This window comes from Heterocephalus glaber, unplaced genomic scaffold (assembly GCF_053883595.1).
Source record: "Heterocephalus glaber isolate CG9 unplaced genomic scaffold, H.glaber_assembly_v1.0 deba00000122, whole genome shotgun sequence".
In the NCBI taxonomy this organism is placed as follows: Eukaryota; Metazoa; Chordata; class Mammalia; order Rodentia; family Bathyergidae; genus Heterocephalus; species Heterocephalus glaber.
In genome coordinates, this window is record NW_028258138.1 from 3,359,352 (window position 1) to 3,377,842 (window position 18,491).

The window sequence follows — 18,491 nt, forward strand, 5'->3', positions numbered from 1 at the left end:
AACTGCACTCCAAGGCCCAGCGAGGTGGGATGGCTTTATGCCTGGCGGCCCACAGAGAGGGGACGCCCACCTGGGTTACCAGGACAACCACGCACCCCAAGAAGGTGCAGCAGGGCCACGTGACTTAGGCAAGTCCTGCGTTGGTGCACACACACGCATGTGCACGTAGGTACACATGTACCCTGCGCACGTGCACGTAGACCCCGCTCAGGCACCGAGTCCACCCGCACGGCAGGGAGGCGGCCTCTCCCCAGCCAGGGCCCCGAGGCCGGGCAAGCGTCCATCTGTGCTTGGCAAGCAGCCCTGCCACCCGCCTCCCGCACCGCCCCGGCTCGCGGCAGGGACCCACCCTGGCCGCTGGGGCAGGCCTGCTTCAGCATGGGCTTGTCCATCTTCTTGGCATAGAAGGCTGCGTACCACACACGCAGCTCGGCGCCAGGCGGGATGTCGCGCGAGGTGGTGAAGTACACGTCGCTGCCGTGCTGGTAGGCCGTGAGGTTCTGCTGCTCGGGCTCGGCCGCTGGCCGCACCAGCATCATCCAGTTGCAGTCGTCCTCGTTGGAGGTGTCGAAGCACACGGGGTGCCCGTCCTTCTGGAAAACCTGCAGGCCGGGGCGGGCCGGGTCACCGCCGTCCGAGGGCGCCATGGGCTCCTGGCGGTGAGGGGGCTGCACGGACCCACAGGAGGAGGAGGAGCCGAGGCCCCTGGGGGTCTCTACCAGGGACGCCCAGCTCCAGCTGTGACCCGGGGCCCGGGGACCTGAGCCTCACCCCTCACCTGAGGTCCGGGGACGGGACACTGAGCCCTGCACCCAAACCAGCCCGCCCTCCTGCCTCTATTTCTACTTTTGTTAACAAATCCAGTGCCTTTCTTCCCGCCTTTTTGGCTGAGATCTATGTGCCTGGATGGAGGCTCAGTCTTCAGGGTCCTTGCTGAACCTTGCTTCATTATTTGAGACAGGGTCTCGCTGTGTACCCCAGGCTGGCCTCCAACTCGAGGTGATTCTCCTGCCTCAGCCTCCCCAGTGCTAGGATCACAGGCAGGCACCACCACGCCAGGCTGGAGTGGCCAGGCTTTGACTGTCACCTGGTGTCTCTAGAAGAGCAGTGTGGGGTGCAGATTGTGCACTGAGGCAGGAACTGGGGAAGCCCGCACCATGGAGCAATGGCACAGATGCTGGCCCTGAACCCCCGGCCCCGCCCCGCGGGCAGCGCCATTACCTTCAGCGGAAACGCGGACTCCTTCTCCCACTTGGCGACTCTCCTGGACTCGAAAGGGCCGAACTGTGTGCGCTTGACCAGCTGGGTGACGGCAAACACGCCCTCGGCCCCATCCTCCAGGCGCCGGATCTCCAGGTTGGATGGCAGGGAGGATCTGGGAGCCACAGACAGCGATTGGGACCCCCACCTGGCCCCCACCGAGGACCCTGGAGCTTCCGGAGAGCTCCGGTGACGGCGGTCCAGGCCTGGTCACTCCCACCAATGGCCTCAGTGCCGCCAAACCTCCCCAGGCCAGGGAGGATTCGCCAGGGCCCCAGGCAGAGCAGCGGTTTACTAAACCCTTGCAGATCCTGGGCATGGGTACTACGGATGAGAACACAGATGCATGCATCCCAAGGAAGGCCGGGGAGGGGAAGCAGGGTGGTGCCAGGTGCCAGGTGTTCTGGAAACCAAGAAAGGTTTTCTGGCTAGGCTGAGGCAAGCTGGTCTCCCGCGGTTGTGGGCCTGCTAACTAGGCTGGGTCACAGGCAGGTTGCTGTGTAGGAGAAGGGCACGGGGACTGGGACCTTAGCACAGGGCGGGCCCGGGGCCCCCACGAGAAGCATCCAGAAGTGAGGGGACACGAGGTACAAAGCACAGGGCCTGAGATGGAGGCACCCCGAGGGCCCTGCTTGAGCGAGCAATGGCCTCAATGGGTGCTCATGACCCCGAAGGGCAGCAGGACCCCAAAGGTGTGTGGGAGAAGGGAGAAGATGCAAAAATATTACAAAAATATTGTTTTGAGCAGAACAAGTCCCTGTGAGTGGAAATACACACATGGGTAGGGTACAGCACCGGGGCCCCAGGAATGGCACTAGTGAGAGTTTGAGACACCACCACACCTCACAGGGCAACCTGTTGCCTCCACCCGAGTCACCGAGCCACTAAGGCCCAGAGCCGTCCTGGCTGGACTCGGTGCCTCCATCCCGGCCTCCAGGGCCCGGCTACAGGAGTCCTTCCCGGAATCTGCCATGGCTTGGCCTGGTCACCTGGGATCCCCGTCCAGGGCCTCCTGCTGCGCCTGGGTCCTTCAGACAGCGCCCTGGGACGTCACTCACCTCGCCCTGCTCAGCACGAAGGAGTCCTTGACCATGACCACAGGCCCCAGCTCAGGACACTCAGAGTCGTGGTACTGGCTGCAGTCCTCACACCCTGCAGGCAGAGGTTGCATCAGAGGGGACTGTGTCAGTCTGGGGAGAGGACACTGAGAACAAAGACCAAAGACCTGACCAGCCCTGCCAGGGCAGGGGAGCCAGAGGCACGAGATGCAAACAAAGACACGCCCAGCAGGGCCAGGCCTATGTCTGAAGGCCCCATGCTGCTCCCGCAAAGACAGCGCAGAAATGGGACATTGCCCTCCAAGGAGGAGCCTGGTCCCCGGCACTGTCCGCACCATGGTCACCTCCATGGTGGCGATGGTCAGTGGCCCCAGGACAGGGACCATTTGCTAGTGTCCCTCCCGCTTTCTCAGCCGCAGATGGCTGAACCAAGGGCCACCTCTGCACTGCACTCTCTCCGGGAGAGGCCACTGGCCAGGCCACACCCCAGTCACGGCTCGTGAAGTAAGGGGAGCCACGGCCATCGTAAGAGAAACAGCGAATGTGGACGTGGCTTTGCCCAGACCGCAAGCGGGAGAGCCCATCTGCACCTGCAGCAGCAAGCGGTCCCACAGGTCACTTACAGATGAACATGATCTCTTCGCTGCCATCTTCAGCCATCTCTGACACCTGTTTGGGACACAGAGCCAATCAGTGAGGAGCCTTTGTTTTGGTGACAGCATCTGGCTACATGGCTCAGGTTGGCCTCCAACCCGCCTCATGAGCCTCCTGACTCAGCCTCCCAGAGAGCTGGGAGTACAGCCGTACACCACCACATCCAGCTACAAGCTAGATTTTTAAAAACAATTCCTACCGAGGCCTCTTTGGCCTACGCAGGGATGTTACAGTATACTTTAAATGGAACAAACAGTGGGGCCTCCTGATTAGAGGTCATCTGAAATGTTTTCTCAACTAAAATAACACTGGTTTTAAATAAAAGCAATGGATTTGAATAGCCTCCCGGCTAGCAGTCTTCTGCTAATCTTTTCATACTAGCCATCGGTTTCCATTTGTAAAAACTAGACACCATATAAATATCTATTTTTCGAGACAGATTCTGGCTATATAGTTCAGGCTGGCCTTGAACTCACTCTGTAGCCCAGGCTGGCCTCAAACTTGCAGAGATCCTCCTGCCTCAGCCTCCCGAGGGCTGGGATTGCAGTCGTGCGCCACCACACCTGGCTTCCAGACACCGCTGTTTAAAAGTCGGTTTTATCCTTAGTCCTCCCTGGGCCAGGAATTCTTGGGGGCAGCCATATCCAACTCAACCTTCTTTGAGCTCCTAACCTATCCCTGATGCCTCATAAATGCTCACTGCTGAGGAATAAGCGAGCGTGGCATTATGGCAGGCTCTCTTGCTCACACATAAGCCCCTGCTTGTGTCTATTTCCTGTCCTTGGAGTGTCACCCTAAGAACCTGTGTACCCCAGGCAGCTGAGCACAGCCTGACACCCCCACCCCACCCCGTCAACACATATTTGTTGAGGAATCCAGCCATGGTCCATTTTGGGATTCAGACTACTAAACTGAAAAACGGAAATAAAAACACTCGCCTCATACCGTTTGGGGAGGAACATAAAGCAAAAAGCGCAGTCTGTGCCACCAAGTAATCATCCCCACCCCACATCCTTCCTGCACCCTCCTTCTGGCCCTGCCCCTCTGGGTAAACTGCTGGGTGTCTTCCTAGCAAAGCAGGCCTGCAGATGCTTCATGGATGTCAACCCCACTTGCTGTGCCCTGGTCAGGAGGGTCTGCAGTGGAAACACAGGGTGGCACGAGGCCACCCCCAAACTGCAGCCAGACCCCAGCAGAATAGGGTCCCCCAAAAACTCATCACAATGAAGGTGGGAAAAGGGAGTCTACTCTGGTCTCGCTGGTCCTGGAGGCCTAGATAAATCCTGGGCCTGGCTCGGTCACCTCTCCCTGGCACAGAACTGCCCTGCTCTGTGTCTCGGTCAGACACATCTTCCACGCCCCAAGGACACGTCCCCTCCACGCAGGGCCACAAGGAGTAGAACCCCACTGAGATGGCTTTGGAAGAAGCTACAGGGAAAACTGAGAGGGCAGGAAACCGACCTGGAGTTTTAGCCTCTCACTACACCCGTGTACTGTACCTGACTGGGACAGTCCTCCGAGCGTGGCCTCCGAAACAGTCCTCTAAGCACAAGGACCCGGGCAGGGAGGAGCAAGATGGTGCATCTTCAAAGTCTGCTTAGCCAGGCATGGTGGTGCACACCTGTGATCCCAGCACTTGGGAGGCTGAGGCAGCAGGATCAGTGTGAGTTCACCCTGGACTACATTGTGAGTTCAAGGCCAGCCTAAACTGCATAAGGAGACTCTGTCCAAAAAAAACCAAACAAACCTGTATATCCAAAGTCTCTGCTCTTTTGACAAAGGCCACCCCTTAATGCTCCCAACATTCTTTGTAGAAGTCACCCCAGACTCCCACAGCCCGTGAGAAGTCCCCGAACAAGGGACTGCAAAAAATGGTATTTCAGGCAAAAGGAAAGGATGGAAAAGTGAGCATCGCCATGGTAACCATCAGTCCTGGGAAACCTGCCTCCCTCCGCTGGGTCTCCAAATGTGGTCCTTGGACCAGGAAGCAGCAGCATAATCACTGCCTGGAATTTCTTGGAAACAGGAAGCCTGGGCCCCACCTGGCTCTGCAGAGTCCACTCGGGACAGTCCTCCCAGGCACGTGATGGAGCCCAGGAGTCCACACAACTGCAGCGAGGGCATGGAGAAAGCCAGGGCACGGCAAGTGTCAGGAAGAGGCCTGGACACCTGGCCAGACGGTGACGGGGCGCGAGCCCCTAGCTCAGGCGCAGGTCCTCCACGACCCAACTACGCGCAGGTCATGGGGTGGCAGGCATGGAAGCAACTCTGAAAAAGGCGGCTGGAGCGAAAGAACTAGGCTCTGGCACCAGTGCAGGAGTGGACAGAATGGGGAGCCCAGACAACCCGCCCGAGTGCCCAGCTCGTTTGTGACAAAGGCAGATGCAGCTCAACAGGGGAGGCAGACGGGGTTGGGACAGGTGGACGCCCATGGACCAAAGAATGAACCTTGACCTCAAGTCTCATGAAAACTGACGCAAAATGCACCCCAGCTTAGGACAGAAACATTACAACTTGTCAGAAAACCAGAAGGAAGTCTTCAGGACCCAGGGCTGGCTAGTTCTGAGTGCTTTTATCATTGCGCTTCCGGTGTGCCATCTAAGATCTGCTCACCAAGCCTGTGCCTGTGTTTCCTGCACAAGTCTGACAGCAGCAGTGCATTCTCCAGTTTGGCTCCATCACTCCAGAAGGTGCTTAGCCGAGGCTGGGGATGGAGCCTGCGGGTGGAGCAGCACTTGCCTAAAAAGAGGCCCTGGCTTTGATCAGCACCGCAAATAAAAACCCAGCATCTTTATGTGCTGGGGTGGAGCTCGTGCAGTAGCAGAAAGCCTGCCTGTCATGCACAAGGCCCTGAGGGATATTCACACGGAAAGTTCAAGGGAGTTCAAGGTTCACACTGTGTCTGTCCGTGTCCAGCTACCTTAGCACTACTGATGGCTCAGTACTGATGGCTTTTTGACAGCGGTCAAAAAGCAGCATGCCGCCTGCAATCCCAGCACTCGGGAGGCTGAGGCAGGACGATCACAGTGAGTTTGAGGCCAGCTTGGGCTACATAATGAGTTCAAGACCAGCCTGAACTACACAGCAAGACCTTGTCTCAAAACAAACAACAATAAGATCTTGTCTATAGCCATAAAATATCTTGGAAGATTCAAATATGCCATTTTAATCACATTTTATTTAACCCTATATATGTAAAATATTACACTTTCAACATGTAGTTAATATAAATTTCGGAAGCAGTTTCTTGCCCTCGGACTCGGCGATTTGGTGTGTATTCCCAGCCCCCTTCACCTGGACAGCCGCATCTCCGGCGCTCAGAAGCCAGCCCTGCTCTGGGGGCCCAGGGACTTCTGCTCATGCAGGAGGGGCCGCCCTCCCCGCTCGACACGGCTCAGTGACAAGATGGAAGCACTGCAGGGCGCCCGCAGGTGGCAGATTGGCTCCGGGAGGGGTGACACACTGGCGCCCCGCGGGCCGGAGAATCCCAGCCTCTGCTGGCCTCCGGCAGCGCCCCGGCACCTGCTCTCACCATCAGCCATGGGATGCTGGAGATGGGGGCTGCGGGCACTCCCTGGGCCTCGGTTTCCCCATCTGTACCCCAGGGCTGGACTACACCTTGTCTGAGTCTCCTCGAACCCGTTTAAACTCCAGGCCACTGCCAGCCCCACCCTTGAAGTGCCTCCCCGGCCCCTCAGTGCTGCTCTGTCTACACTGCAGGGCCGCCCCTGTCTGTGCAGCCCAGATCCCGCCGATCCGAGATGCCAGTCCCCAAGTCTCCATCACGCTAACTTCTGGGCCCCGGACCCTGCAGGGAGGCTCCAGCTCCGGGCCCACCTGCTGTAACTCCGCTGGGGCGACGTGGCCCTGGGGAGGGCTGTCCTGACCCGTGCCTGGGCACCTGCACTCTCACTCGGAGACAAGAGTCCCATCAGCCTTCAGCTCCCAGTCCCGCAGCTGCCCATCTGATTTCCTTCCAGCCAGCAAAGCCCGGGGTGCAACTCCCACCCAAAGCCCTCTGCCAGCTCGGCTTTGCTTTATCTGCCCTGATCTGACCTCTCCTGGCTGGGACTTTCTTTTGTTTTGTTTTTTGAGTCTCGAGCCCAGGCTGGCCTCGAATCACAGCAATCCTCCTGTCTCAGCCTCCCAAGTGCTGGGATTACAGGTGTGTGACACCATACCTGGCTGGTACTATTTCTGATTTCTTTTTTATTATTATTATTTCTGATTTCTCCTTTGTTCTCGTTCTGAACTTCTTAGCTTCTTCCAAGATGGCATCTGGATTTCTGACTTCACTTTTGGTTCTTCCAAAGGAGAGAAAACAGGGTCCTCTACCGTCTAAAAAGGGAAAGTGGGCCGTATGGGCTTCAGCAGGAGGACTGGAGCTCTCCCAATGGACGCAGAACTAAGCGGCCCGGTGGGGAGGAGGGTGCTGCACACGTCTTGCCCAACACAGTGCTGAAGCAGCCCTGATGCTCTGCTCACAGCGAAGGTGAGCGGCCTAACTTGGCAACGTGTACATGTGAGGGTCACAGGCCCCCTGTGACTCCTCTCTGGCAGGCAGGCTCCAGGGGGCAGGTTGGCGGGCTCCCAGGGTGAGTGGCCTGTTGCAATACCCACACCTGCAGGCTGGCCACTGGGGGCAGCATCAGGCCAAGACAGAACCTTCTCCAGGCCAGCAAACTGGGACCCACCCACGTTTCCCAAAGACCCTTCCTCCCTGCTCCTCCCAGCGCCTCAAGACGCCACACAGGCCACAGAGGGCGTGTGGGGCTCCAGGTGGGGCTCTGCTCCCACTGCGGCAACCCCGGATCCTCTCAGCCTCACCACAGTGCTCAGCCAAGGTGCGCGCCCCTGTAACAGGGCGGACCGCCCTGGACACCCTGTCTTCCTGAACGTTCCTTCCCCTTCTGGAGTCCTCGGCTCTCTTCTCCCTCCCTCTGCACAGGCACTCACCCCACGGCCCCTCCCCACCTCGCTGCCACTGCACCGACCCAGAAGACATGCAGGCTGCATCTCGGGCACAGCACCCTCCTCATCCGGGATCCAACACTGCGAAGGACCTAACTCCCACCCTGCTATGAGCACTGACGCCCACAACCAACTCCCCTGGCTCGCTGAGAAAGCAGCTGCTGACCCCGAAGCCCACGATGAGCCAGCAACTGTCTTCAGAGGCAGCCACACCTCCCTGAGCGCCTGTCCCCACCCAACACACGTGTGTGCAAGTGACTGACGCCCACCGCCCACCGCAACTTCGCTATTCCACGCCCATGAGTGCACAGAGCTGGATCCGCGTCGGGGCTGTGGGCCCATAGCCGGGCTGCTTCCTTCCAGACTGAGCTGTTGCATTCTCTGGACACGGCTGGCCAGTCACACATGTCTGTCTCGGGCTGGGAGACAACTGTCCAGTGGAAAGCTTCCTTCAGCCATGGACGGGACACTGTCCTCCTTCAGCCTTCTCCACCCCCTTCATCCCGCCACAGAGGCTCAGTGGGGCTCTGAACTGCAGGGCTAGGTGTTCGGGGCCTCTCCGAGCTGCACTCAGGACCATGGCCACCCCACGGCTGGGGACAGTCCCCTGAGCTGCAGCAGCAGAGGGGCAAGAAGGCCAGGGCAGGCTCCGCCCCCCCAACCCAGGCAGCCAATGGCTTCTGGGCAGAGGGCGGTCCCAGACACTCCCACCTCCCCACCAGGGCCCCCGCTGCCGGGCTGCCCCAGGCAGGACCTCCTGTCCCTGCTGCTGGGTCCCTGAAGCAGCTCCAGGGCCTGGCTCTATTTTCAGTGCTCGCCAGTGCCTGGGCACTCCCCACCCTACAGACACGGCCCAGTTCCAGCCAGGACCTCTGGCCTTGCCGGCAGCTTCTGGGTCAAGCTCACCCTGATGGCCAGCAAGGCCCTCATAGCATGAGTCTCTGCTCAAGAGACCCCTCCTCAGACACTGCCTGTGCCACCTGCCTGCCCACTGGGTTTACCAGGCCCTGCCCCTCCCGGCCACAGCTAGGCGCTCAGTACGTATCTCTGTGGGCGTTTAAATGTCCCTGTGCGCACACAGACACCTCGAGGGGAGTGGGACAGGTGCTGTCCACACTGCCACACCTTGGAAGCAGCCGTGAACCACCCTGAAGTCTGTGTCCTTTCCAATGACACTGAAACACGATGCGGGAGCTCGGGGACCGGGCCCCCCTCACATCCAGTGATCCTGAGGGGGACTGGTGCCTGGCAGTGGCGGTGACTTCTTAATTTATTAATTTGTCTCCTGGAGAAACAAGCATCACAGCTGCTTCCAAAATGAACACGATGCTTTTGCAAAGCAGGAGTCAGATATAAGAACAAAAACTCTAAAGAAGAAAATTCAGCTTTTTTCCCTTTGAAAATCCCAAGTCTGATCCCACCAGATCGGCTCCCTGGGAGGCCGGGATCGAGCAGGGGAGCCAGGAAAATGTGGAGCAGGTGACAGTCAGGTCTGGACCAGAAGGTGGCCAGGGAGGGATCCGGCACTGAGAACAGTGAGGCGTGGCTGCACTCTCCAGGGAGGGCTGTCCTGGCCGCCGCTTCTGCTCGGTCACAGGGCCAGGTCACCTTCCCTCGCCCCTGCAGGGACCCTCGGGTCAGCGCAGCTCTCCACGCCTACCGGGTGGACCTGGGTCCAGGAGCGGCTGGGGCGAATGCGGGTTCTGAAGGTTTCGCACAGGCACGGTCCGCGTGTCCGCCACAAGCCTGCCGCTACCATGCTCCCAAATGCTCCCACTTTCTCCCGGCAGGGGTCACTTCCAGGGCGTGGAAATGGGGGCTGCACAGGGGCGAGGCCAAGGAAGCACCTGCCCAGGGGTAGCTCTCTCCAACCGGGGTCAAACTCACCCCCAACACTGGGGCCCACGGGGCCGTGCCCACCCGCCCAGCCCTTCCCGGGAGGGCACGTGTCACCTGCTAGCCCTCCCCCACCTTCTCGGCCACAAACATTCAGGAAAGGAATTAGCAAAGGGTCCTGGGAGCCGCCACCCGATCTGCTTTTCTACACCCCAAAGGGGTTGGGGGCCCAGGGCCCTCGCGGGCTCCCCACGGCTGTGCCCGGGCCGGGACAACGGCATCCAGGCGGTGTGGGCGTCGCCGGCCTCTGGGCCTGGCGTGGGCGGTGGGCGTGGGTGCTGGGCCCGGCCTCGCGGAGGAGGTGGACGCCGGGCCCGAGCGGGCAGCGGCCTGGACGCGGCCCGGCCGGCGGTGCGCGTGGCGGGCCGGGCGTGGGCGTGGGCGTGGGTGCGGTGGGGCCAGGCCAGGCCGACGGGCGACGGGGTGGGCGACGGGGCGGGCGGGACCGGGCGCGGGCGCGCGGGGCGATCCCGGAGCGGCTCCGGAAATCCAGCCGGGTTTTGACTCCGATCGTCGGCGCCCGGGGCCGCGCGGTGACAAAGAACCGGCGGCGCGGGGCCGGAGCGGGGCGGCGGGGCGCGGGCGCGGGCACGGGCGGCAGGCGGGGCCGGGGCGGCGGGCGGGCGAGGGCCGGGGCGGCGCGGGGCGGGGGCCAGGGCGGCGGGCGGGCGGGGCCCGGGGCTCTACCTGCGCGGGACGGCGCCGAGCGGGGCCGGATCCGGACTCCAGGTTGCGATCCGCTCCGGAAACTGCGCAGCACCGGAAGCCGCGGGGCGGTGGCGCGGCATCCTGGGAGTTGTAGTGCGGCGGGCGGCGGCGCGGCCCGGAGCTGCCCGCTGGAGCGGGGCTGGGAGCGGGTACCGCCGGCCCAGCGGGCTCCGGGGTTGCGGGCTGCCCTGCCTAGGGCTGCTTCTGGCTCGGCGGGAGGCACTGGCGGCCCCGCGTCCACGCCAAGCCCCTCGCCGGCGGCCGGAACGAGCTGCCCAGCGCTGGCGAATCAGGAGAAACCGCCCCGTAGGGAATGAGCGTCTGAGGCGCGGTTCTTGAGGAGGTGTCGACTCCTGCCTGCAGCGCACGTGCAAAGACTGCAGTAAGGCCGCGTCCATTCATCAGATTGGCGAAGATCGAGTTTAGAGCGTTACTTGGAAGAAAGCAGTGCCGCTCTGCTGGCCGCCGCTGGTGGGCCGTGGCCTCCGCCCGGAGCCCGTGGCTGTCCACGAAATCTCAAGGCCGTGGACCCCAGGGTCCCACACCCAGGGGCTCCCCTGCAGATAGACGCCTGTGTAGGTTGGGGACAAGCGGCCCGGGGTGCCTGTGGGCAAACAGGCTGCAGCGGAGTGGAGGGTGCGGGGCGGCCCTCTCGCCTCCCCAGGGTCTGCCAGGGACCCGGACCGCTGGCCAGGTCTGCCCTCTGCTCGGTCCCTTCTGGGCTGGCACGGCACTCTCCCCGCAGCCTGCCCTCCAACCCTCCACACTCTTGCTTCTGGTCTTTGTCCAAATGCTGCCCGCCCCCTCCACACTCGTCTGACACCACCGTCCCGGATACCGGGGCGATCTCTTGACTCCAAAATGCCCCACTGGGCGCCCCATACTAACTTCCCAGCAGCACCCACAAGCACAAGCAGGTAGTTTACAGATAAAAGTGACAGTCACAGCAGGAGCGAAAGACACCTTCAGTCCTTCCTCTTATACGTACTGCACGGCCCAGGGTTGGGGTTCACAGCCACCTGCTGCCCCAGGCCTGCAGCATCCAGTGTCCTTCACGAAGAGCACTAACGCAACGCACCATCTTCCAGCCGGGCAGAAGAGGAGAAATGCCCAGCTCTGAAGGCTGCTGGGGGAAAGGGACCCATGTGACCATGACGGGTGACCCTGCTTAGTAACTGCAGCGTCCTGGGCTCCCGGGGCCTCTGCCACAGAAGGTGCGTCATGGAGGGTTTCAGCGAAACATCCCAAGGCCTTGCCACAGACAGGTGATGGACGAACGGACAGATGGACGGATGACAGATGTCGATCAGCGGGCTAAGTTGCTGCGTCTAGTGACAGGTGTGTGTCTGTAGGCAGGTGTGATATTTTAAAAATGACTGTAAATGTTTTGGGGGTTTTTTCTTTTGTACTGGGGATCGAACTTGGGACCTTGTGTTTGCAAGGCAGGCAGCAGAACCACTGAGCTAAAGCCCCGTCCCCGACTGTAAATGTTTTTATTTTTATTTTATTTTACTTTATTTGTTTGGTACCGGGGATCGAACTCGGGTCCTTGTGCTTGCGCAGCAGGTGGCGAAACCACTGAGCTAAATCCCCGGCCCTGTAACTGTTTTTCAATGGGACGGGCTTCCATGACCCACCCTCCTAGGAACACTGTTCTCCCCCAACACACACCAGATGGGGCTCCAGCCCTGCTTTTGCCAACCAGCACCCTTGGTTGGTGTAACTTCAACTCCTGTTGAAGGTATCATAGTCAGGCGTGGTGCTGCAATCCAGCACTCGGGAGGCTGAGGCAGGAGGATCGCCACAAGTTCGAGACCAGCCTAGGTTACAGAGTAAGTTCAAGTCCAGCCTGAACTACTAGGGAGACCCTGTCTCAGAAAAAAAAGGCATCATAGATGTCCTTAGCCACTTCTCTGCTCACCTCTACCTTTTTAATCTAATTTTTATCATACAGATAAAGAGAAAAGACGACTATTAGCAAATAAATTAATTCCTACTGTGTGCAAAACATGGAATCTTACTATGATATTCTTGCCTGTTGCAGGCAGCCCTAAAGTACGGGAAAGACCATGTAAGGCCACAGTCATTAACCTCTGCACTTGACTCAGGCAGGCAGGTTAATGTGGCTGCATCCAGGCAGTGTAGGCAGGTTGGCCTGGACCCGCATTCCCGAGGGCACCCACAGCAGGTGAGGTTGGAAGGCTAGTCGGCGAGGACACATCTGGCCTTCAGCAGCTCTGTGCTGGCAGCCTTGCCCAGACCAGTCGTGCCCACAGCTGGGCCGGCTGCTGTCCCCACCTGGGCCACCTGCCCTGGCAGATGTGGACAGCAGGGGTCCTCTTGGATCACGTGGGTTCCCACGTGGTTGGGCAGTCTGAGCTGCACCCTGCTAGCTCTGCAGATGTGCCCCGCAGCAGGCCTGCCAGGCTCTGCCACTGGGGGACCGAGGCCCAGACAGTCCCCAGTGTGAGTGTCCACAATTCAGCTCTCTTTCTGAAAGTGTGATTTTAGCACACACCTGTAATCCCAGCATTCCAGGAGGCTGAGGCAGGAGGATTGCAAATTTGAGCCTAGCCTGAGCAACATAGTGAGACCTTGTCTCAAAATAAAAAATTAAGGCTGGGATTTAGCTCAGTGGCACCGTGCCTACCTTGCAAGCGCAAGGTCCTGAGTTTGATCCCCGGTACCCAAAAAACAAAAACAACAACAACAAAAAATAATAAAAAGGGTTGGGAATGTAGTTGAGTTCAACAGCCATGGGTTCAATCTCTAGTAATGGGGGAAATGTCAGGAGGAAAGTCTTCTGCTGAGCGCTAAGACTGAACAGACGGTTCCCCACCTGCCCCTCCTTTAGGTCAGCTGCCTGTGATGGGGGCCCCATGCAGGGACAGAGAGGGTGACTCAGACCCTCCCCGCACCCAAAGGACTCCCAGGACGCACAGGGCTCGGCAGAAACCACTCAGTGTGCTGTGTTCTATGTGCATGTTTATTTCTCCCAACGACTGCTCAAACTACACTGCAGTCCTCCGGTGGGACCTGTGGGGCCAGGGACACAGTGCGGGGTGGGGTCATCGTGTGTAAAGTGCTGCTGGGGCTCCGTCACCTCCATGGAGCCTGATGGCCACTCGCATGCCTTGTCACACCAGGCCTCTGCCCTGGGAACCTGCATTTTCTTCTCTTTAGATGTGGGACTGACCCAGCACTGGAGAAAAAGCACACAGCGGAAGGCTTGGGGACAGTGGGGCCACAGCCTGGGATCAGCAGAGAGCCCTGCGGTTCTGGGGTTCTGCTGCCTCCCCATCTGGGGCGGTGGAGACAGGGCCTGGCATCCAACTTGGTCCCAACTGAGGCCTGGGTTCTGGCCCCCGGAGGTGGACAATTGGACTTCCATCATCCACCAGGGCCTACAAAATACCCGCTTTCTGGTGCAGCAATGCAAACTGACCCTTCCCTTTCTGCTCAAGAAGAAAGTCCCAGGCTCTCTTTGGCAGATGCAGCCAGAAATCTAGATGGGTGAAGACCAGGCAGGCAGCCATGGTGAGGAATCTAGGGCTGGTGTTGAACTCAAACTTGAAGCTCGATTAAGATAAAGTGCTCGTGTGGACCCTTCTCACAGCAGGTTTTCTATTGGAACAGGAGGTCTGGACGTTCATTATTGGTACATGAAAATGCAACACTCCCCTGAAAGGCCTCTTCACAGCCCCTTAACAAAGCAGGGCAGGGGGTGGCTGGCTCATTCCAACTACCCCACTGCCTGCTTCCAAAGACACAAACACGTGTCAGTATCTCTGTCCAGGAGGAATTGCTTTTAAAATTTAATCTGCAAAAAATTTCATCAAGATGAAATAAAAATACACAAAAGCCCTGAAGCCACTAAAACTCGTGGCAGGTGACCCACCTACCAGCGTTGTTAGCATGTCCCACATCACATGACCCCATCTTTACTGTCAGTGACATGCACTGTGACACAAACACCTTACACCACTGAAAAACAGACCCCCGGGGGACGCTAGGAGTGGGGCCTCACAGCTTCAGGATGGCCCGTTTTCTCAGGGGCCCCGAGGCCACCTGCGGTCTCTGGTGTCTGTCACCCTCTGCGACACTAGTGATCTCTGTCACAGGGAAAAGGCCACTTGGTGGAGGGCACACAGGTCACTGCAGGAAGCAGGATGGTTGAAACAGCTCTGTCTGTCTGAGAGCGAGGAGCAGAAAGTTCAAACACCAGCATACGGAACTTCCAAACCAAACCGCGGAAACTGGTGGCAGGGCGTCCCTAACGCAAAACTCCCAAGTCAGAAGCCCTCCGAGCACCAGGGCACTCACGAAGTTTCAGGTTTCTGAGCGCTTTGGATTTTCAGATTAGAGGATGATCAGCCAGGAAGGGCTGTTCACACATTCCAGGCAGGAGAACCTTGAAACATCAAGCACTTCTGGCCTCCAGACATTTTGGAAAAAGGGAACGAGGTCTGTACTAAAAACTTCTGATCAGGGTCTGAAATTCTGACACATCGTGTCCTCTCAGGGTTAAAGCCTTGTAAGCTCAGCGAGATGGTGCACACCCGTACTAACCCCAGCCACTCAGGAGGCTGAGGCAGGAGGATTGCCAAGTTCAAGGCCAGCCTATTTCAAACTAACATTTGAAAACTGGGGCTGGGAGCATAGCTCAGTGGTAGAGCACTTGCCTGGCATGGGCAAGGCTGTGGGGTCAATCCCAGTACTGAAAAGAAAGAAAAGAAGAAAAATGTTTGTTGTATGTCACAAGTTCTGCCAGCACGTGACAGTAACACTTCGAGTACGAGGAAAGATTAAGGGGACCCTCCACTCACAGAGGTAAGGAGTGGTCTCTGACTCGGGACACTAGCTTGCCAAGGTGTGTGTGGGGGGCTTGGGGACTTTACAATGATTAAATTAGAAAGAGCCTTTTTAGAGCCGGGTACTTAGCTCAGTGGTGCTGCCACCTGCCGCGCAAGTGCAAGGTCCCGGGTTCGATCTCCAGTACCAAAAAAACCAAAACAAAACAAAAAAATAAAAACAGTAGTTACAAAGTCGTGGTAGTCACTCCGTAACTCTGTGAATTTGAAAGCAAAATTTCTAGTGTAGTTTTCGAATCTGTCCCTCCAAAACAGGAAAGAAACACAAGTGCTGTTGTTTGGGCTTCCTTCCAGGCATCTGCTCACCACCGGTGGTTTCCCCAGAATGTGTTAGGGGTGCACAACTGGGCCCCGACCCATGCTGGGAGTCGGGCCTCCCCCAGCCTTCCCCAGCTCCAGAAGCTGAATCTGTGAGGCCCCCACCTGCAGGACAGTCACCCTGCAACCTGCTCGTCCCCTGGCAGGAACTGTCAAGGGGCCAAAGCGCAGTGCTCGCTGTGAGCAGACTGGACAGCACCAGCCTTGGGCTGGGAAAGCGGTCTCTCGGTGCTCAGGGACAGAAAACCGTGTGCCCCTTGAAGGACACCCCAAAACGTGGCTAGGAGCGCTGTGCACAGTGTAATCCAGGAGAGCCCCAAGAAGCTCCTGCGAGTCGGCCCATCTGTTATTGAGCTTGCATTCCTAAGGCTGACCCAAAGACACAAGGTCATTTCCTCCTCTACAGCCCTGACGGGCTTTCCTGGGCTGTCAGCCATATCTGGCAAGATCCACGCATGTGCACCTGGTGAGCTGGTGCTCGCTGCCCCGGCTTCCTGTGCCAGGCCTGCTGCACAAGCAGACGGGAGGCAAACCTCCTGTCTCCAGTCCCCTAGGCATCCTGCGCTTGATGTGCCAGAGAAAAATGTAAATCCACTTGGCCTGAGAGCATCTCCAGCAGCCAGTCGGCTTGGGGAAACTTGGAAGTGTTGAGCAAAATATGCATAGGACTGATGCAGGGCTCGCATACAAGGTCAAGTTCTATGGCTAATGTCAAAGGCAGAAGCCTTCCTATATTTGTTGAAGCATTTCCATTCCTATCATAATTTGTGTTTATCAAAAATCTCACTAGGGCCGGGGATTTAGCTCAGTGGTTTCACTGCCTGCCTCGCAAGCTCAAGGTCCCGAGTTCGATCCCTGGTACCAAAAAAAAAAAAAAAAAAAAAATCCCACCACGCCCCACCTCCGTCCTCCAGGCCAGGTTCATGTTTTTGTTCTGGCAGAGGACCAGGGCCGTGTCCCACCCACATGGTGCCCAGGGACAGCGTGGGGCTCCTCCTCCCCATGCGGTCAGGCGTGGAGCCCAGCACTCTTCTGGGGGCAGCGTGGGTGTGCCAGCCCTGCCCCACTGCAGCCCCACAAAGCATGGTGCTTCTCTCCTTCCGGAAGAACCTCACAGCAGGCTGGAGCATGGCCCAAGCCAGGGCCGGCAGGTCCTGGGGGGCACCTGGCACATACTGGGCCATCAGCCCTCTTTGGCCAAAGCTGAAGATGCCAGGTGCTTAGGCCCAGAGTGCTGGAAGGAACCCAGCAAGAAGGCAGGTGTTGGGCATCGGCTGGCACCCGCTCCCTCCTGGGCAGGCCCACGTCAGTCGTCCTCGGCTTCCTGAGGAAGGAGTGGCCACGAGGGCTACGTGCAAGGCTCCCCGGGCAAACCGTTCACGGCGTCCCTGCCCCGCTGGCGAGGGAGCAGCTTCTTGTTCAGGATGCGGGTGAGGGTCTTGCCCTTCCGGCGGGGCCCCTCAGGCTGCTGCAGGAAAAGCAGGTCGTTGTGCGACTGGCTCATGCCCGGGTCCTTCTGCTGGTGCCGCCGGCGGAAGAACAGCTTGGCGCCTTTCCTAAGGATTCCTCCTGCAGGACGAGCACAGTACTGTCAGCCGGGTGCTGGAAGGAAGGAGCCTGGCCAGGGAACGGGGAAGTGGAAGCCCAGCGTCCAGCGGGGAGGGAGGGAGGGAGGCGGACAGCTTCAGGCAAGACTCTGAGGCGGAGGAGAAAGCCCGGCCCGGGGGGAGGCGTCCACGGCACGAGGCCTTTCCCACCAGCCAGATGTTCAGCCATCTCTGCCCATCCTTCCCTGGGGCAGGACAGAGCCTGCACCCCAAGTCAAGTGAGGGACCCCAAGAACAATGGGGCTTGCTTGCTCAGGAAACTTAAGTAGCAGTTGTTATTCTGGGACTGAAAGGGTTTTTAAAAAATAATTCCAGATCTTACTCTGTGTGTGTGTGTGTGTGTACACTAAGCCACAGGAAATGTGATTGTTGTCAACCTACAAAACCTCAGTTTTGGGCTGAGGGATAGCTTGGGGACAGAGTGCTTGCCCAGTATGCAAGAGTACCTGGGTTCAATCCCCACACTGCCAGAAGAAAGGGAGGGATGGAGAAAGGGAAACAAAGAGAAAAAAGGAAAGACCCTGATTTCGTATGATTTGACCTATCTGTGTAGGATGTCAGCTGGCAGAATGTGGAACAGAAAAAACAGCAGCAGCAGCAGCAGCAGCAGCAGCAATAATTTCAACAGGAGTGGCTGGAGGGGGCGTTGCACACCTGTGATCCCTGCACTCATGCGGCTGCCTTGAACTATGTAGCCCAGGCTGGCCTCAAACTTTCAGCAATTCTCCTGCCTCAGCCTCCAGAGTGCTGGGATCACGGGTATGTGCCATAATGCCAGCCTGCACTACATAAAAGGGAACTTGCCTCCAAAAAGCTTTTAAAAAAAATCAACACCAATGGTTTCTCAAGATTAGGGTCAAGCTGTGGTGTTGCTTCTCCATAGATGGGCCGAACCTCCTACACCCGAGGCAGCCTGTGAAATCTGCTACCGTCTGTGTGGAGGATGAATGATTCCTCGGGAGACGGGCTGCGGGGGAGCTGAGATTTATCCCCAGCCTGGTGACTCACTCTTCCTGAGACAGCCCCGCTGCACACACCCAGCTCCGCTACTGAAGGAGGGCAGGGGGCTCCTCCAGACACTGCGTGCAGTGTCAGCACAGGGTGTGCTTCGTGGGCAGCATGTACTTCGGGGAGAGAGCCGGCCACCT

The 18,491-nt window shown here is 58.5% G+C and overlaps 2 protein-coding genes across 5 annotated transcripts in view; both read right to left on the minus strand.

The window, feature by feature from the left end:
* The window catches only part of Prdm15 (PR/SET domain 15), a 38,173-nt gene extending 33,504 nt beyond the window's left edge, over positions 1-4,669 (minus strand). The window contains exons 1-5 of the mRNA XM_013071363.3: positions 4,472-4,669; positions 2,942-2,987; positions 2,319-2,412; positions 1,222-1,375; positions 350-602 (exon numbers count right to left, since the gene is read on the minus strand). Coding sequence (XP_012926817.1) covers positions 350-602; positions 1,222-1,375; positions 2,319-2,412; positions 2,942-2,978 — 538 coding nt within the window. The 5' untranslated portion in view covers positions 2,979-2,987; positions 4,472-4,669. The remainder of the gene's footprint in view (positions 1-349; positions 603-1,221; positions 1,376-2,318; positions 2,413-2,941; positions 2,988-4,471) is intronic.
* Positions 4,670-13,515: 8,846 nt separating this feature from the next.
* C2cd2 (C2 calcium dependent domain containing 2) overlaps positions 13,516-18,491 on the minus strand; it is a 47,098-nt gene continuing 42,122 nt past the window's right edge. For 3 of the 4 annotated variants that reach the window (XM_013071362.3, XM_004842448.4, XM_021256349.2), the window contains exon 14: positions 13,516-17,305. In XM_013071362.3, the coding sequence (XP_012926816.2) occupies positions 17,085-17,305 (221 nt within the window). In that variant the 3' untranslated portion in view covers positions 13,516-17,084. The remainder of the gene's footprint in view (positions 17,306-18,491) is intronic. The other variant, XM_021256348.2, reaches the window with a different exon arrangement.